At 27.7% G+C, this 19,957-nt stretch overlaps 1 protein-coding gene across 5 annotated transcripts in view; it reads right to left on the reverse strand.

Annotated features, from left to right (window-relative positions):
* The window catches only part of Atpalpha (sodium/potassium-transporting ATPase subunit alpha), a 125,254-nt gene that overhangs the window by 34,468 nt on the left and 70,829 nt on the right, over positions 1 to 19,957 (reverse strand). The window contains exons 1-2 of one of the 5 annotated variants that reach the window (XM_065515320.1): positions 8,051 to 8,605; positions 2,871 to 2,942 (exon numbers count right to left, since the gene is read on the reverse strand). The exons of 3 other annotated variants lie outside the window; for them this stretch is intronic. In XM_065515320.1, coding sequence (XP_065371392.1) covers positions 2,871 to 2,882 — 12 coding nt within the window. In that variant the 5' untranslated portion in view covers positions 2,883 to 2,942; positions 8,051 to 8,605. Of the gene's footprint in view, positions 1 to 2,870; positions 2,943 to 8,050; positions 8,606 to 19,957 lie in introns of those variants that run through there. One more of the 5 variants, XM_065515321.1, reaches the window with a different exon arrangement.

Below are 19,957 nucleotides of genomic sequence, written 5' to 3' on the forward strand. Positions count from 1 at the left end.
ATACCAGTATAACTATAGTTGTTGGCCGAAAAGCTTTAATTTTCAAACAAATACATTGATTTTGCTAAGAATAAAATATAAACTTAATATTAACTTATTTAAAAAAAACGTATACATTGCTTAAACGTCTAAACAAAACAACAATTACATTATTAACATGTGCTGCAAATATTATTGAGGTTATATAGAAAATTTGTGAGTACTTGAGTTAGTTTTTTTTATAATAATAAAATAAGTCATTTCAATTTTTCAGCTAAAGCTGGCCATTTAATCAGGCATGACAAAAATATGTAGTTTTATTTTAACACAGAGAAACTTTGTTTTTTTTTTATTTTGTGAGACCTTAAACATTTGTAGAATATTTAACAAAACGCTAAAAAAAAAATCATATAAAAAAATTAACAGTTAAATGTTTAAATTAAAGCTGGGACATACACGATGTCGGTTGATTATTGAAATAATGGTTGAACTTGAAAATCAATTTACAAAGTCAGTCAGTTAGTCAGTCAGTCAGTTGTTGTATGATGTTTAAATTATTTTGTGTTACAAAAACAACTAAATAAATAAATTAATTTTTAAGCAAATGGGAGGGGAACATAAAACATTGAGAAAAATTAACATATTTGTAAATTGTTGCTTGTATATATATGATTTTTTTGTATGAACATGACAGCCGAAACTGTAGAAAGTCAACATATGTACATAATAAATTTGCTGAAAAAAAAACGAAAAAAAAAACTTAGAATTTTATGGCAAAATTTGGTAGATTTTGAAACTAAACAAATTTCATAATAAATTTCTGAGGAGAAGCAAATTGTAGCATTGAAAAGTATTTTTAACAAAATCTAAGAAAAAATTAAATTTATTAAATCTAACCTGTTTTTTTTATTAATTTATTAATTGTTAAGCTGAAACCAGTAAATATTTCTTAAGGCTTTTAAGTAAATAATTGGATCGTAGCAAATCAATCACATAATACTAAACAAATCTTATTAAATTGAAAACAAAAACACAAATTGTCAATTTCATGTGAATTTTAATATAGGTTTTTTTTTTAATAAAAACTTGGCATATCAGTTATAATTAATAATGCAAACAAAACCGGCTTGTTTAAGAAATATTACCTTAAGTTTTCTATCATGTGTTTAAAGTGTTGCCCAAAGGGGTTCCCCTTGCAACGTTATTTGTCAGACACTTTAAGTTGTTTAAAGTTGAAATGCATAATTTGTAAATGAATGTTAATTGCTGCTAATTTGTCATCAAATAGGAATGAAATACAAAAAAACAGGTTTTTATAAAAATATTACACAAAGCTTGAAAATGTTTTGAAAAAAATTTAAACTTTTGTAGGAAAACTTTTATTGTTTATAAAATATTTAAATTTTCTTATGAAGAAAAAGTTTTATTTTGATAAATTAAAGTAAACGAAACTTTTTATAAACAAAATCTTAATATAAATCATGTTCATACTTGTAAATTACATTTAAACCAGCGATTGACACTCATAGCCACCAGGGGCCGAACATAATCCTTTATTTAAAAATAAACCACACGAATGTCAACGAAGTTCATAAAATTCATTAAATAGGAAACAAAAATTTTAAGCAAAAGCTGTTCAAAGTACAACAGATCCATGTTCTCTTTATGTCGATCATTTACATATTTAATCTTTCCTAAAGCTAGTATAATTCCCGAATACTAATTTGCTTAACAGTATTTATAGAAAATCATCCAATCTAAAGTTCACTTAAAATGTCTATATAATTCCCAAATACTAATTTGCTTTAATTCGTTTAATATTCGCTAGAAAAATGTTTCGTTTGATTTTTTTTAAATCAATCTAGAGAATTAACACAAATTTCTAACAATTTCCATTAGCAGAGATGTTTGAGATAATAACGATTTGTTTATTATAAATTATTTCAAAACTACAACAAGTCTATAAATTGCTGTCTCAGGTTAGTGATTAATTTTTTATAATTATCAAGATTAATATTGTATGTATTTGTTTTTAATAGCAACAAATCGTGAATAAATCGTGTTTGACCGCTTAGGAAAAAAACCCATTTTAAGAAATAGAAAAACCAAACTAATGGCATCACGTGTTAAAAATAATTGCGATTACAATTAAAAGTAACCGCAAAATGAAATAGAATTTAAGAATTGTAAAATAGAATGTAAATGAATTTAACACGAAAACAAAATACCGGGAATCTCAAAGAGAGCTTTATTAAATTTGTTAAGAAGAACTGAAGGACCATCTAAACAGGGAGAATCACTGCTGATTTCAAAAAATACCTTGTAACACAAAATTTCAAACAAATAATGATTGAATTTCATTTCATTTTAAAATAGGTTTGCATTGAAATGTTTTTTCAATTCTTAATAAAAAATCGAATATCCAGAATCTTGATTTTTTAAAAAAAAATCCCCATTTAGAAAAAAAATCAATAATAACTAAACAAACCTGACCATCAAAACTCAATATTATTTCGATCGTAAAGTTTTAATGGAATTAAAAAAAAAAATATAAAAAAAATCTACACTTGTCTTTTTAAAACACACACGTTTATGGTTTAAAACAAAAATAAAAAATAAAATAAAAACTGAAATAAAAATGTTATAAAAATTAACAAACAAACAAACAAAAAAAGATTATAAATTAGCAAATAAAATGTAAATATTTACATTTCATTTTTCAAAGATTTACTGAACTTTTTCTTCAAAACGTGTGTGTTTTTAAAAGATAATGTTATAAGTATATGAGTTTAATTTAAAATAATTTAAAAAGATTATAAGCAAAATATATAAACTTAAGTAACTAAATGAGAAAATTGTAAAATACATAAAATAATAAGAAAAATACTAACCTGTATACTCATTTCTTGAATTTTTGGTTTCGTTAAACAATTTTCAATTTACAAAATATAATAATAATAATACTATACAAAACAAAATAGATATAAGAAAAACAAACAGATGAAAAAAAAATTATATATGAATACAAGAAAATGTTATATTATGCAATCATTGCTTTAGAAAATTATTCTTGAAAAAATTGTTTAAAAAAAAAATCCATACAATGGGTCACACATTTTTACTCTTTTGGTAGTTGAAAAGTATGTAAATGGAATTTTGATGATAAAAACTCTCTTTATGTTTCGGCTCTCTTTTTGCTTGCTCTCTAAGTTTTCTAACAATTGGTCCTTCCAACCAACCATATTCCATAACTTTTTCAAGTTTTCTTTCTAGAAAGGAATTTTTTAGTTCTTTCTATCTTTGAAAAAAAAATAAAAACAATTAAATGAAAATTACAGAAATCTCTCTGTAAGGAATGCTTAGGAATTTCTCTTTAGCTAAGTGTAATTGAATGGCAAGGGTGTAGTAAAAGGAGGAGTTTTAAAGTAGACATAAAATGTGTTAAATAGTACTACACTTTTACTCCTTATTCTCAAGAGAAGCTCTAAATAATCTGAATTTGTTAAATTTTATAATTTAAATTGCAGACTTTTTACATAATAAGTTCTATAATAAAATAACAAGGGTGTAAAACTTCTTTCTTAATCATTTCAATTGCCTTAAAAGAGTTATGAAAAATATAACAATTTAAGAGCGTTTAAGTATTCTCAAGAGAATATTTAAAAGCTCTTAAATTATGTAACTCTAACTTTTAAGCACTTTTCACAAATAATAATGTCTTTTAAAAACTTTGAAACGGTTATTTGAAGACCAATTTGAAACAGTTTTCATAAAATTTTGAAATTTAAAAATTCTTTGACAATTAATATAAAATTTTTAAAAATGAGTAATAATTTGTAAATTTGTTTATAATTCTTATACACATTTTATGATATTTTTATAAAATTTTGAAATTTTTTAATAAAATTTTGAAATAATTGTTTGTTTTAAAGAATATGTAAATTTTTTTACAATTTTCAAAATTTTATACACATTTTTTGCAATTTATAAGTAAATTTAAAACATTTTGTGATATTTTTATAAAATTTTGAAAATTTTTTAAAACAATTTTGAAAATTTTTATAAAACTTTTTTAAAATTTTGATGTTTTAAAACAAAATTTGGATTTTTTTTTTAAATTTTACAAAAACCAATATACAAAAATTTTGTAGCAAAATCTCAATTTTTTTTTATAATTCTCTCTTAAAACATGACATTTTTCTCTTCCAAAAAATCCTTATTAATTAATGTAGAAAAATTGTTCAATATTTACTTTATTAAAAAGCAATTGAAAATGTTCTTCAAACTGAAGAATAATATTGATAAAGCAGCTATGAAATTATAATAAAAATTGGTCCTTCGAACAATATTTCAAATCTCAGTTTGAAAAAAATCACATGAAAACAGATTTTTCTTGTTTATTTTTATAAATATTTTTTTGATAGTTTTAAAATAAATTACTGAGCCATTTTGGGATTTTGAAAAATTATTTCAGAATTATTTGAAAATTATTTCATAAAATAGTTAAATGACTTTTTTCTCTGTAAAAGTAATCATTATTGAAATCGGCTTTTAATATAAAATGGCAATATTTCATAATATTTATTAAGTGTTGCTTTCAGAAATTATAGCTTTTCTTATAAATAAGTTATAAATTAACTTTTCTTAGTCCAGATGGAAAGACATTTAGCATTAACTTTCCTAAAAATAGTTTGAAATTATTCCAAAAGAAAATTAAATGAAATCTAGCTTAAAATTGCACTTTCGAACTTTTTTCTTAAGCTTAATATTTAAGAATATAGAATATTTGTTTGCTTCATTAGATATAGTTAGTAAATGTAACTGAAAATAGGTCCTTCGAACTAGAATTTAAAACTTGTTTTAAGCCAGCTTTATGGTGAAAATAGGTCCTTTGAGCTAGGGTTTAAAACATTTCCGAAGCCTGTTTGATTGAATGCATTTAAATGAAACAAAACAAGTATTTTGTATCTTAAAACTACAATAAAAAATGACTTCCAAAGAAGCAAAAAAGAAGTATCATTTTTTATAATGATGAAGTGAAAAGTAGCATCATTACCAGTGAACACTGAATTGTATTAGAATTATTTTTTATTTATAGACGATTTGTAATCTCAATGTAATGAAAGTATCACTTCCTCAGTGTTGTTTTGTAAGTAATGCAAAAGCAAATATGTTTTTTAAATAAATATAACGACTATTTAATAATTATTTTTGATTATATCATTAGATATTATACATGTTTATTATATGCTTTTAGTTTTGAACTGAGAAATATGTGATTATTTCATATTAAAAATATTGAATAAGTAGATAGATTTTAAAGAATTGTATTAATCGAAATCTTTATTTGAAAATATGTTGCTTTAACTTTAGCTAAAGCTAGCTGGCCTATTCCTAATCTACTTCCAACATATTCTTATATTTTGGGAATCAGATATTACATCAAAATTCTGTTAAATTAAGTTTGAATTGGTATTTTTTCAATACCTTTTTTCTATTCTATCATATCGAAAAAGACTTACGCCTTTTCTGGAATAGAGATGAATATTTTCAGTGGGAAATATTGTGAAAAAGCTGGTGTACAAGAAAAATCAATGACTCAAATAAATAATTCTACTGATTTTATAAAAATTTTGTTAGACAAACGTTTTATATAAGAGTTGCTTCATCATTTCTCTTTATATATCAATAAAATTGTTATATAAAATCAGGGTTTGTTTGAAATGTACTGGGAAAATGATTTTTCTTTAATTAGGTTAGAGTTTTGTTAAGGAGTATATTTAGCAGCTGTTATGAAAGAGAGCGGAAATTATGTAACAATTTCAAAGACCAACCTAAAATATGAAAAATTTCATAAGACAAACTTTCGTAATGGAATTTTGTCGGTTTTTGACTACAAAATTTGTAAATATTAATTTTTCAAACAGGAATTGTTTATTAATGTTTAAAAAATTCTATAAATATTTTCTTAATTTTAAAAATTTTTTAAAAATTGTATATTAAAAGAAAGCTTTTTTGGAAGATTCCTTATGTTTTTTTTAAAAAGGAAAGAGAACTTTTTCAAAAATAATGTTTAAGGAGTTTTCTATATTAAATGTGATGTAACTGGAAAAAATTCCTTTATTTTCAAAGCAGACAGATGTTCTATTACTGTTTTTCTCTTTAGAGCTTGAAGCTCTCTTTTGTATGAAATATTTAAGAGAGTTTTAATGACAATAAGGAAAGCATTAATAATAATTTCTCTTTTTTAAGCATTTTTCTTTATTATTAAGCCATTTCCAGTGTTTTAAACTTAAAAAAAACATTAGATTTTTAATAATGTTTTTATGATAAAAAGGGGAAAAGCAACTCTCAAAATTCGTTTGATTTAAAGAAAAGCTTTTCTTAAGGTTTTTTTTGTTTAACCAACACAATTTTAATGCTTAAATCTAAAATAATGAGTTTATTCAGATTTTTTTTTTAAAAAGATTTCCAGTTTTTACTATAAATTTCATGTTTTTATGAAGAGAAAAAGACATTAAGGAAGTGATTTTTTTGCTATATTTAATATGAAAAGAAGCTCATAATTAAATAGGAAACATTAATAAAAGCTTAGTTTTAAATTGAATCTATAATTAAACATTTTATATATGTATAATACAATAATTAAGAAGATTTTGGATTTAGCCTTTATAATCCATTACTTAGGAAAAGCTTTTTGGAAAATTTCAAAAGAGCTTTACATACAAATCTCTTTAAGGAGTTTTCATTCTAAAAACAAGAGAAATGACTTGCAAAAAAGCTTTTTTAAAGGTTAGAGTATGTAAAGGAGCATTTTTCCAATCTTTTCAAAATTGAGAGTAAATTGTGGTTAAATAAAAAGAGCATCAGAGAGCGCCACAAATTGGAACACACAAAAAAAAACTATATGAAATATATGTGTATTGACCAAAAAACACAAAATTTTCTTTAGTTTTCAAAAATCAATGATTTATTAGGAAAATTTTAAAACAGAACACCGTATGAATAGAAAAAAAAAAACTTAAAGAAAAATCTCTTGTAGTCAATAGAAACAGAAACACATATACAAATTATTATTATTATATATTTTTTTTCGAATTCAGGGCCAACAAAAATACGTTAGACGTCAGTAAAAATGTATGGCATATGTATGGTTTTTTTTTATTTTTTCGTTTAAATTTTAGATGGTAAAATTTAGATTTAGCACGACAAGAAGAAAATTTGAAATTTTTGTATTAAAAACAGAAAGAAAATGTGTGTATTTTTAATTATAAACGAGACTAAATGTCAGACAATTAAATTAGACTGAAGAACAATAACAAGAACAATAATAACAATAAAAAAACATAGATCTTTTCAAAAAAACAAATTTAAAACAAATTATATTATTTTGGTTTGGTTTGGACGATGGTATTTGTTTAAAATAAATGGCGCACAAATTGTACAAAATGTCAAATGTATTTTAATAAGAAATAATTAAATATTCCATAAAATTGTTTATTTTTTTTTTAAATATATAAAAAATTTACACAGTTTAATCAATTTGGATGCAGATTTTTGTTTTTTTAAATCACACTTTTGAAAATGTTTTAAAATCGTTTTAAAATAGTTTTTAGTTTTCGTTACGAGTTTTGAATTTTTATGGTGAAAAATCGATTTTGAACAAGGACATGTTTGGCGTTGAATATCTCTATCTTTCTATCTGTATCTCTGTATGTACACACACACACAAATACACACACACACACGACTCAGTCGTACAAGTTTAATAAGAAACGACGACGAGTTACAACAACTACAACTACAACAACAGCACCAAATACAACACAACGTTTTTCATTATCTCTTGTTAAATTTCTGCTTTTTTTATACATATTTTTTCATATTCAAAATTTATTTTAAATTTTTTATTTGTAGGTTCTTTTAATTTGTTATATATATTTTTTTGTGTTTTTTTTTTTTTTTTGATGTGAAATTTCAATTGAGGTTGTCGTTTCCTTCGGTTTGTTGGTTTAATTTGGTTGTTGGGTTGTTTGTTGGGTTGGTTTGGTTTGGTTGGTTGTTTGATTACCTTTCTGTAGCACTGGTGTTACACAATTTCTCGGTTTTTTCGTTAGGGGTTAAAACTACCCCCTTTTTGACTTTTTCAAGCAAAAAATCAACGTTTCTTTTTTTTCAAACTTTACACTTTTTTTTTGTAATTTATATAATTATTTAATTTTATTTCAAAAAAAAATGTCTATTAGTTGTATCCTGTAGATACTAAATTTCTTTTTTTCACAAATTTCTATTTGGAAAATATTTTTTTTTCTTTTTTCTTCTTGTTTCAATAGATATATATACTAGATGATGATGAAAATATATATATACTATATAGAAAATATATTGTAAGTATATATAATAACTATTTGAATTGTGTAAGCAACCCGAGACGAGAAAATTATTTCTAAGACCGACCTCTTCAGTACGGTATCAGCGCTCGACTGATATTTTTCAACGAGTTGCGAGTGCTTAAGCTTTCACACACAGCAGAAAAAACTTGAAAAATTATGAAAACACACACAATCGCACACTAGGGCAAACTTATAAAAGTAAGTAAAAAGCAACAACAAATTATTCAGTACAAATTCAAATTGAGATACACACAGATACTCATTCTCATACACAAATGTGCACACAAACACACTCACACAGCTATTCTCCTCGGTTTGGAGACAAAGTAAAAGGAAACAAACAACATACACACTCTCACAGCAACTAAGTACAATAGTAAAATAGAACAACAACAGCAACAACACTCGGAATAAAAACTCATATGCTCGTTTTTCGCTTACAAGCTCAGTGCTGCCAACACACTCAATTTGTATGTTTTAGTCGTTGTGCTTAAAAGCACCAACAATGTTTTCGTTTAGCTTAAGGGTTGCAAAATTGAGTAGGTTTTTGTTTTTGTTACAAAATTGTTGTTTTATTATTTTTGCAACTCTGCCAACTTCCTTATTTATGGAGATGCTGTGAAATTTTTCAAGTTTTTTCCCAAAATCTATTACGTAATAAACCGGAAAAATAACACTAGGCTACACCAAAAATATAGCAATTGTGTTTTATTGGAGTCCTAAAATACTTATAGTTTATCTCGACCACTTCACTTAATACTTTTTTTGTAAGCAAATTTCGTTAACGATAGCTTCGAGGTAACGGTAACCAACCTTGTTAAAAACCATAATAAACTCTGTTATGTCAAAATCATCTGTCACTTTTAGAATGTTCTATAAACGCACTTAAATCTTAGGTTCAGTAAACGGTTCTGTTACATTACATCAACGTCTGACTAACCCAGCTTTTAGTCTAGCAACACATTGATATAAAAAAAACAATTAAGAGAGCTATATTCGGCTCTGCCGAATCTTATATACCCTTCACTTAAAAATATATTTAAAATAATTAAAATTTTTTTCCGGATTTTGTCCCATTGTAGGTTTACATACTTTGGCCTTATATACGCCATTGAAAAGGTCTTTGAAATATCTATTATTGGATATCCAGGTTGTCTATATTAATGTCTTAGTAATCCAGATATAAATAAACAAGTAAGAGAGCTATGTATATTCGGCTGTGCCGAATTATACTTTAAAATAAATTTGTTTAAAAAAATATAAAATTTAGGTAAACAAAATTATTTTTTTTTCAAAATTTGGGTTTTCCAAATTGTTTTTTAATTTTTTTAAAAAAAAGTTTTTTCCAATTTTTTTTTTTTTTTGAAAAAGAATTTATGACAAATTTTTTGATGTAAAAGAAAATTCGGGTTAAAAAATATTTTTCCCGTTTTTGACCCATTGTAGGTCCAACTTACTATAGCCTTATACACATCGTTGCAATGGATTTAATATCTATCATTAGATATCCATATTGTCTATATTCATGACTTAGTAATCCAGATATAGATAAAAAATAGGCCAAAAATCGAGGTTTTCCCTGTTTTTTAATTATATCTTAGCCATTTGTGGGCCGATTTTGAAGAATTCCCGATATATTGATGTATGAATCATGTATGTAAGTTATTTAGGGACTACGGAAAGTTGATTTCAACATACAGACGGACGGATATGGCTATATCGACTTCTCTAAATGTAGGAATTACAAACGGAATGACAAACTTATATATTATTCTTGCCACTCATGAAGGGTATACAAATAGATCATAAATTGAGGTGTCCTAGTTTTATCCATATATCTCAGCCATTTGTGAGCCGATTGTCTAGATTTTAAATAGCAACCGAGCCGACGGATGTGACTATATCGACTTCGCTATCTATAACGATTCAGAATATTTGTGGGGTCGCAAATGAAAAATGTAGAAATCACAAATGGAATAACAAACTTATATATACCATTGCCACTCATGGTGAAGGGTATAATAATGAAATAAAAATACCAGGTTTTATCGAGTACAACAAGAATATTTTTTTGGAAAAACACCCCTATTTTGGAGGTTTTTGTCAAATTTAAAAAAAATGTTCTTGTTGTACTCGACATATCCTAGCCATGTGTTTTTTATCGCACAGTGTTATCCTTTAGTCCATGAACCAAGAGGATAATGTGTTCCAATTTTCATCAATACATTTCCAGAGTCCCACCGAAACTGGTTATTTTAATTCGGAAAATGTATGGCTCTATTATGGATGGAACCGAACTAACGCTGACAACGCAGCTTCCAAAATGGTATTACAGGTGGCAACTGGCAACAAATTGACAACCAGAAATTTGTGGTTGCCCTCTGGCAACGCGACGGAAGTTCGGTTGTCATCCATAATCGACCCAACACTATACTAGCAATTGCGAAGATAATTCATGGATCTAAATTTTAGATCATACTTTAACTCATTGTTAAAGTAAACTTTTTTCAATACCCAATAATTTCAACTGATTACATGTTAATTCATAAACATATAACATGATAAATTCCGAGTTTCCCGAATGGGAACAGTAGGTAAAGTTTTTCGTGATTTCTTGGACCAACCGGCATAGTACTTAGAAACATTTCTTAAAGTATCCTTTATGTTTTTAAAAATTTATTGAAGTTTTTGGACTTGAATTCTAAAACTACTACAAGTGATTCGAAAGTAATGAAGAATGGACAAATGCAACATTTCGATACCATGAAAAGGGTACGATTTGCAAATCTCTTTAAAATAGCACACTGTTTCTGATATAACATCCACATTAGTAGAAAATCTCTTTCCCAGCAGTTTTCAAGTTTGAAAAAAAGACATTGTTGCTGGAAGCCAACGGTAGCACACAAAATTTAGGAGTAATTCGCAGTGAAGTTTTTTGCAGCAAAAATAGGTTGTAGAGACAGTCCTCTGTTATACCATAGTTTGTACACTATAGTTTAATAAAATCATGGAAAAACCTATCTACCAATATGAACCCCGATGAACCCCGCTTTTACGTTTGTCCCCCACTCCTTGTTGATAATCTCATTATAAGACGTTATAGGAATGATTGGGTCGTGTGAACTCAAGTAGCCTAGTTGGTTACACAGTTTCCGTCATGTGATCATAAAGGTCATATCTGTTCCATAAAATTATTGGCGTAGATCTTGTATTCTCTATCGATCAGCTGTTCTGTTCATCACTGCAAAAGTTCCGTATTCCAATCAGTTTACTGGATTTCAACGAATGGGTCTAACTCAGTTGTATGTTACAAAAATCGTTTGGGTTTGGATCCAAAACCAGATTTTAAATATTTCCATTAGGACTTTCATTTGTTTCTACATGGATGTTAAGCAAAATTTTATCTAAAACGGCTACGTTTATAATATCAAGGTTTTATGGTTGATTAGGTTGAAATAGAAATGAGTTGTTTAGCTTATATCAACTTCCTAAAAACCTCAAAATAAGCCCTTAGTGTTGCTTTTATGCTAATGAAGAAGAGATTCTTCATTTCCCTTTTGATAATTTTTACTAGTTTCGCTCATACTCGTTTTGTTACATCTATCTAGCCATGGGCGTGGCACTTCCCATACAAAGGAAATAGTTATTATAGAATATCTGCAGACCTATAATTGTGACAGTCTTTAAACCTTATACGAATCAATTTCATATCAATGCATGAAGTCTACCCAAAACTAGAACGGATCCGAACAGGGGTCGTGGCCCCTCCCATACAAAGTAAATAGTTATTTTCGAATATCTGGAGAACTATAATCGTAAAAGTGGCTAAACTTTGTAGGAATCTATTTCTTATCACTGTACGGAGTTTGGTTTAAAATGGGCTGGATTGGAATAGTGGGCGTGGCACCTATCATACAAAGTAAATTGTTAATTTTTCGAATATCTGGAGTACTATAATTGTGAATGTCTTCAAACTAAACTTCAGTCGTGATATCAAATTATCACGACATGAAGTTTAAGCAAAAATGGGAAGGATCGGAACAGGGGGTGAGTCCTATACAAAGTAAATACTTAGGCATTTCTAATGAGAACTATAATTGCGAGATTCATCAAACTTTGTCTTATCATTTTACATAGTTTGCTTGAAAATGGTCTGGATTGGATTAGTGGGAGGGATTAGGTTGAATATCTGGAGAACTATAATTGTGAAAGTCTTCAAATTTTACACGATTCAATTTCTTATCACTGCATGAGGTTTAACCAAAAATTGTAGGGGTCGGAAAAGGGCATGAGTCACCTACCATACAAAGAAAATAGTTGTTTCTAAATATCTTGAGAACTATAATTGCAAGATCCTTCAAACTTTGCCCGAATAGCTCTCTTATCATTGTAGAAAGTAAGAGGTGGTACATTTTTATGGAACAACGTGGGTTTTTTAAACTAAGATAGTTACTCCTATGAAATTTGTTGTGGGTGCCTTGTAATTTGAAAATTGTTTTCAGTGCTTTTTAAAACTAATTTTTACAACTAAACGCTTTTTCATTTCCGCAACTATAGACCACCCTGCTCACAAATTGCTTGACACAGGGAAAAAAGCTAAATGAGCATGGAAAGTTTTGTTGTTTTCCTTGCGTTTCTTTTATTGTAGAAAATCGCATTGTAACTACAATATATAGAGCCTTTTCAAAACCATAAAATGAGCACTAACAAAAACCGAATGAGAGCAAAAAAAAAAATCAAAAAATAATACTCATTTTGCTGTTTTTAATGTATTTTACAAATTATATTGCAAACGAAAGAAAAAAGAACAAATAATCTCAAATTATTGTAAAATAGCAGAAAAAACACAGCTGTGTTGTTGTCGTCATCACTGAAATTGGTGTGAGAAGGAGAGAGAGAGAGAGCGCGCGCGAGGAGATAGAGATAATGAAATGATAGGAGAATTTAAGAATTGCGATAAAGAGCAGGGAAAACAAGTACACACATGTAAGTTTTGCAGTGAGTCCAAATAACTATAGCCGGAATTGTCGATAATTTTTAATACGTGTAATAAAAAAAAAATATATAGAAATGAATAGAAAAAAAGTTTTAGATTAAAATACAAAAAGCATATATGTAGATAGGTAGGTAGATATCTATATATGATGTGTATTTGTAGCCGTATGAATTGAGCGCTCATATCACCCCCATAAAATCATAAGATTTTTATACTAAACAAATAGTAATTTACTAAAAAAAATAAATATACATATATGAAAAATAACAAATAAAACAACAATAAAACTAGCAAACCTCTACTAAAACTACAACTACTACTTCCACTTCTGCTGCTTCTGCTCATCGCTGACTATGCCACAGAGCACGAGGAGCTCGTTGGTGAGCACAAATTTGTTTGTTTCCAACGAAACATTCGAGTGAGCGAACCAGCTTAACAGGGGGTGGTTTTCACACCAAACGAATGACTATTGAATAAAATATAAACCGAAAAAAAGTTAAGGCAACTCATGCCATTTATTAAGGAAAAAGTGTATATTTATTGAATAATGTTGTTTTGCTTAAGACAAATTTCTATGAATTATTAAGATTTTATTAATATTTCAATGCAGCTTTAAAGGATTTATAAACAAGATAGTTCTTGGAATGTAATTTAAAATACAGACTTATTTATAGTAATTCTGTACTCTATAAATAAGTTTTATGGTTTTTTTTATTGAAAATTAGGAATTTAATGTTATGTTTCTATTATCTTAAAAATAATGACCAATAAATTATTGCATATTGGACCACGCCCTCTAACTAATGTCAGTATGGGCTTTAGCGTGTATTATTTAAGGGTTTCCAAAATATTGTGATTTGTGTATAAAAGGTAATGTAAAGTAATGCTTGTATTTTTATGACAAAACATATATTTTATGCCTAAATATGCCTTTATGTCATAATATGCATTTTTGTATTAAAACATACATTTTTGGTTTTAGTTTTTTTAATTTCCCAAGCTCGGGTACCCAAGCAGGGTACCCGGGTATTCCCGATATATATAATTATAATATAAATTCGAAATTTATTTTTTTTTTAAAATTGTGAATTTTTTTAGATGTTTCTCCACATAATTTATGATAACTCAAAAAGGGTTAGAGTCCGATATTATTAAAATAAACTTAGAAAAGTTTAGAATTACTCAACCTTTAATCCGTTTATATATTGCGTTTTAATCGTCTCAGTAGTTTCGGAGTTATAATAACAAATTGAAGCAAACATTTATTTTTTACGTGAAATTACAAATTTTTTTGTTTTAAAAAAATCATGAAAAATAGAAAACTGCAGAAATTGTTCAGATTTATTGCTTTATCACAAACCCACATATAATAGCAACATAATGAGATGTCGAACATAAAAATCGTTTGATTCTTTTCGAATTTATTCACAATTAAGTGAATTCGTTCATTTTCACAAAATTAAAATTTTTTGCTTCATATACATAAAATAGAGTAGTTAATGTTCTTATTTCGATTGACTGAATTTTTAAAACATTTTCCCCATGCTATGTACAAATTTTCACATATATATTGCGTTTCAATCGGCTCAGTAGTTTCAGAGTTATAATAACAAATTGAAGCAAAATAAATATATTTTTTACGTGAAAATAGCAATTTTTTTGTTTTAAAAAATTCATGAAAAATCGAAAACTGAAGAAATTGTTCAGATTTATTGCTTTATCGCAAAGCCACATGTAATAGAAACAAACTGAGATATCAATCACAAAAATCGATGGATTATTTTTGAATTTATTCACAATTAAGTGAATTCGCTCATTTTCACAAAATTTTACTTTTTTGCTTGATATACATAAAATTGAGTTGTTAATGTTCTTATTTCGATTGATTGAATTTTGAAAACATTTTTCCCAGTAGTTTCAGAGTTATAATAACAAATTGATGCAAAAAATATATTTTTTACGTGAAAATAGCAATTTTTTGTTTTAAAAAAAATCATGAAAAATCGAAAACTGCAGAAATTGTTCAGATTTATTACTTTATCGCAAAGCCACATGTAATAGGAACAAAATGAGATATCAATCACAAAAATCGATGGATTCTTTTCGAATTTATTCACATTTAAGCGAATTTGCTCATTTTCACAAAATTTTATGCGCTTACAAGCGTGTACTTTGAGTGTAAATTTTACATGTGTTTTGTTTTTGTTACAATTTTCGTTACAACAACAAAACATATGAATTTTTTAAAACAAATAAAATTGCTATTTTCACGCTTCACTTTGAAAAAGAGTATCCGATATTGGCTTGATTCGTTCTTGGCCTCAAAAGATGAACAGTTCATTTGGCTCGCAATCCATATGTTTCCAGAAAGATCGGAAAAGATCATAACTAACAATGGCCAATACTTTGAATAAATTTATATTTTACAAATGTTACAAAATAAAAGCTAACAAATTTCAAATATTCCGCATTTTTAAGTCATTTACCCAATAATAAAGCGACATTATAAAACATTTGAAAATCATGCTAGGGGTGGAATTTTGATGGTCCTAAAAATTGAGCATACAACAAGGTATTTGGAGAAACTTTATTTAACATTAAAGTTAGGTTTATTGATCTCATAATTCCCAAAAAATAATGAAATAAAAAATGGAAATTATATTATTTTTGGCCATTGGTTTAATGGGTATATAAAAATGCATAGACTAAATCCGAAATTTTAACATAAATGTGTTATATATGGACGGATCTATGAAGGACTTCCATTAAAAATTGGACACATTGTTTATGTTAAAATAATCTCTGTAAATTGAAATATTGTAAATATTTTACTTGTGATAGAAAAGAGCATTTTCAAAACCAAGTATTTGATTTTAGGGGAAGTCAGGACCACAAGACCCTAACAAACACTAAACCAAAAATTAAAATTTTCGAATTAGATTTTTTAAATTGTGTACAATATTTGGAAAGAATCAAACTAAGCTATGGCGACTTTTAAAATGAATATAACTTGCTAACAATAAGAGATGCATAGCATAAGCAAATCAGTTTTTATAAACCTTATCGAGTGTTTTAAGAATTTAGTAAAATCTTTGATTTAGGATCTCAAATTAATCTGAAGTGAGACCTCACAGTGCCGCTAAAGAGGATCTTTGAGTTGCTCTGCCATACCTATGTGAACTTTAATGTCAATCGGCCAGTCAGAAATGGCAGATTTATATCCAACATATTTTAATTTTGCCCCACTGAGCGATGGAGTATGGATCAAATACTTTTCGATTGTGAATGCTATATTTAAGTGGACTAAATGAAACCATTATCAGGCAATTAGTCCAGTAGCTTAAAGAATTATCATCAAATTTTAAGCATTATAAACTTTACTGTTTAAATTAACAAAAATTCTTATATTTTAAACAAACATTTATCAAATTCAAATAAAATGTATAGAATTAAAAGTTCTTAAATAGCTTATAGTTAAAAGTTTAATGACATTTTGTATAAATTTTAATTACAAACTAAATACATATACACAAAGATATGTATGTACATATACATAAATATTTGAGAAATTAAATAAGAAAACAAACAATTCTAAACATGTGAGATAAAATTCTTTAAAAACATGTGTTTGAAATTCTACCTAAAATATACAATATTAACAGAATTTTATACAAAATTACAAGAAAGCAAAATTTATATAAAAAATAATTAAATTGTAAAAACAAATTACAAAAACTGTCAAAAATATTCCTATTACATACGAATTAGCAGGAAGGAAGTATTACAAAGTATTGAAATTTTACTTAAATTGTAATGAATTTAAAATAAAGTTATAAAAAATATTTTAAATTTTGTACACAAACTTTTAAAAACAAAATTTGTAAAAAAATTTATTACAAATCGTGACAATTAAAACAAAAGTTGGTCAATTATTAAAACAATTTGTTTAAAAAACAATGACAATATAAATACATTTTGTTAAAATTATATGATTTTTATACAAAATGTTTAAAACTAAAGCTATAAGCTATCAAAATTCTATCTTCCATTACATTAATTGCAATATTTTAATCAAAAAGTATACAAAATGTGTTAAAATTTAATAATTCTTTTACAAAGTTGTTCTTTTTTTCGTTTTACATTGAGAAAAAGAGCTTAATGATGGAAAACATATATTTCTTTTATTTGAATTTTGCTGTTGTTTTTGCTCTAAAACAACAACAAATAACCAAGAACCCACGGCAACGAAAACCTCACTATTCGTATTTCTCTTTAAATAACGAGGGAAAAATAATAGCAAGAACAACAACAATAAGAAAATGTAATCGTATTTCTATATGTTGTTTTTGTTGAAAATTATAGATTTTTTATTAAATGTGAGTAAATAATGCAAAGCAGAAAACCAATAACAAAATTTACATTTACATGGCAAAGTAGAGTAGAGACAGTAGTGAAAAGAATAGAGTATGCGAGTACAAGCTGATATCTTGGAGAGTTGAAAGAAATATACAAAAGAGTCAAAAGTGGAATCTCGTAAAAATACATACGAAAACAACAAACACATGAAAAGTACAATTCTATTGAAAATGTAAGGCACTGTGACAAGTGCTTTAAGCGAGAAAATCTGGCGCGCGCAAATAAATTTGTTTGTTTTGTTGTTGTCATTGAGTTTACAGTGGGCTTCAGAAAATGAATCAAGTAGACTATAAATAAGGTAAGTGAATAATGAATGCACATAATTTCAAGTTATTTTTAAAAATTATATTTAAAAAAACAGTAAATAGAATAGGGTTGAGTTTTTTAAACTCGATAGAACTTGAAAGTATAAAAAAATAACATAAAAAAAGTAAATTTTAATCAAGTAATACATGACATTAACGTTTGAGAATGATTTCGGGCATTACTGACCTTATGTCAGGAATAACACGAATGTTAGATGCCAACAATTGTTGCTGGTTTATCAGCATAAACCAGTGACTTCACCTGACCCCACAGTTAATCATCGAAAGGTGTCAAATCGTACTACCTTGGAGGTCAATGGACATGGGTCCATTTGTCGAAATAAAGTTATTGCAAAACTTTCATTTCAATAAATCGATGGTTGCGGTGTTGAAACGACAAATCGTTGGGAACATTTTCAAACAAAAAATCATTGATCGTGGTGCGGTAACGATCACCATTGACCATTTTTGAAGAAATAAGGTCCGATGATGCCACCAGCGTGTAAACCGCACCAAACGGCGCATTCGGGGTGTAATGGAGTTGGTAGGGTGTGTTGTAGTTTGGTCTCACCCCCTAATCCGGCAATTTTGTTTATTAACAAACCCGTTAAGCCAAAAATTAGCCTCATCCCTAAAAACAATTATTAGGAAAAACAGTCTTCTATAATTTGCGTGAATGTAGAGTCAATCTATTCATGATGATTTGCCAGAGTGACAGTTCGTTTGACAGTTTTATCGGGTTTAAAAAAAAACCTTTTTCTCCGCCATATAAAAACTAAATGCTGAAAATTTTAGCGCAAATCGTATAACGTTTAGAGGCAGACTAACTTACTTGAATTTTCGAATATTGTTTTCAAAAAAAATTTTATGTTGAATAAATTTATTCGGGGTTGTCATAGAATCCAATCGTTGTCGGAATCGGTTTTGAAAAAGACAGAAAAAGTACATTGGTCTCGTGAAATCGAAAGTTATCGGTTTTATATTCGATCTAGAATTAAATTCTTTATTGATTAAACAAAAAATTAGGTTGTATTTCATAAGTCAAATGTATCTTTTTTGTCGTTTTTCAAACCGATTCCGACAATGATTGGATTCTATGACAACCCCGAATGTCAGTTTTGTACCACGGGGAGCAAATCCACCCAACTGTCCAGAACTTCGGCCTGTGGAAAAGTATTGGGTTCTTTAAAAAAAAAATAATTAAAGAACACAGGAAAGGTAACCCAGAACATGTCCGATTTTAAGCGTAAGCGGATCACCTCGTTCAAAAAGGTAACGGAAGCAACTATAAAATCTTTAATGGGAGGATTTCCGGAAAGATACCGAGTAATATGCCAATATTGTAATGCTTTTGTATTTTAATCGGGGTTGTCATAGAACCCCAGATGGGTTATGGGTTACCTAGTGTGGCGGCATGGTGTAGTGGTTAAAGTGCTTGCCTACAAAGCCAAGCACCCCAGGTTCGATACCTGGCAGAGGACGAACAATTTAAATCATGGTTTTCTAGTTTTTAAAATTACCCTCCCTCTAAACAATCCATCCAAGAAGCCTCCTGACCACTCTTCCACCTGGAAATGAGGATAACATCATGGAAAAGGTCAGGCAGCCCGCCACCCCCTGGGAGAAAAAGGTAGGAATCAAAGATCAGCAAGGTTCCCCACCACTACACCAAATACACAGAGGGCGTTGTTTTTAGGCAACGACAGATGGCAGCACCATTATCCTAGACCAGCTACAGCAGACCCATCATCTACTTAGCTGGAAAACAACCGATTAACGAAACTGACACAAAGCAAAAATAACAATCGATTGAATCCGTATGGCAACATCATACATGTATCCGAGGACCCGCTACAGCAGACCAATCA

Source organism: Calliphora vicina, chromosome 1 (genome assembly GCF_958450345.1).
Source record: "Calliphora vicina chromosome 1, idCalVici1.1, whole genome shotgun sequence".
NCBI lineage: Eukaryota > Metazoa > Arthropoda > Insecta > Diptera > Calliphoridae > Calliphora > Calliphora vicina.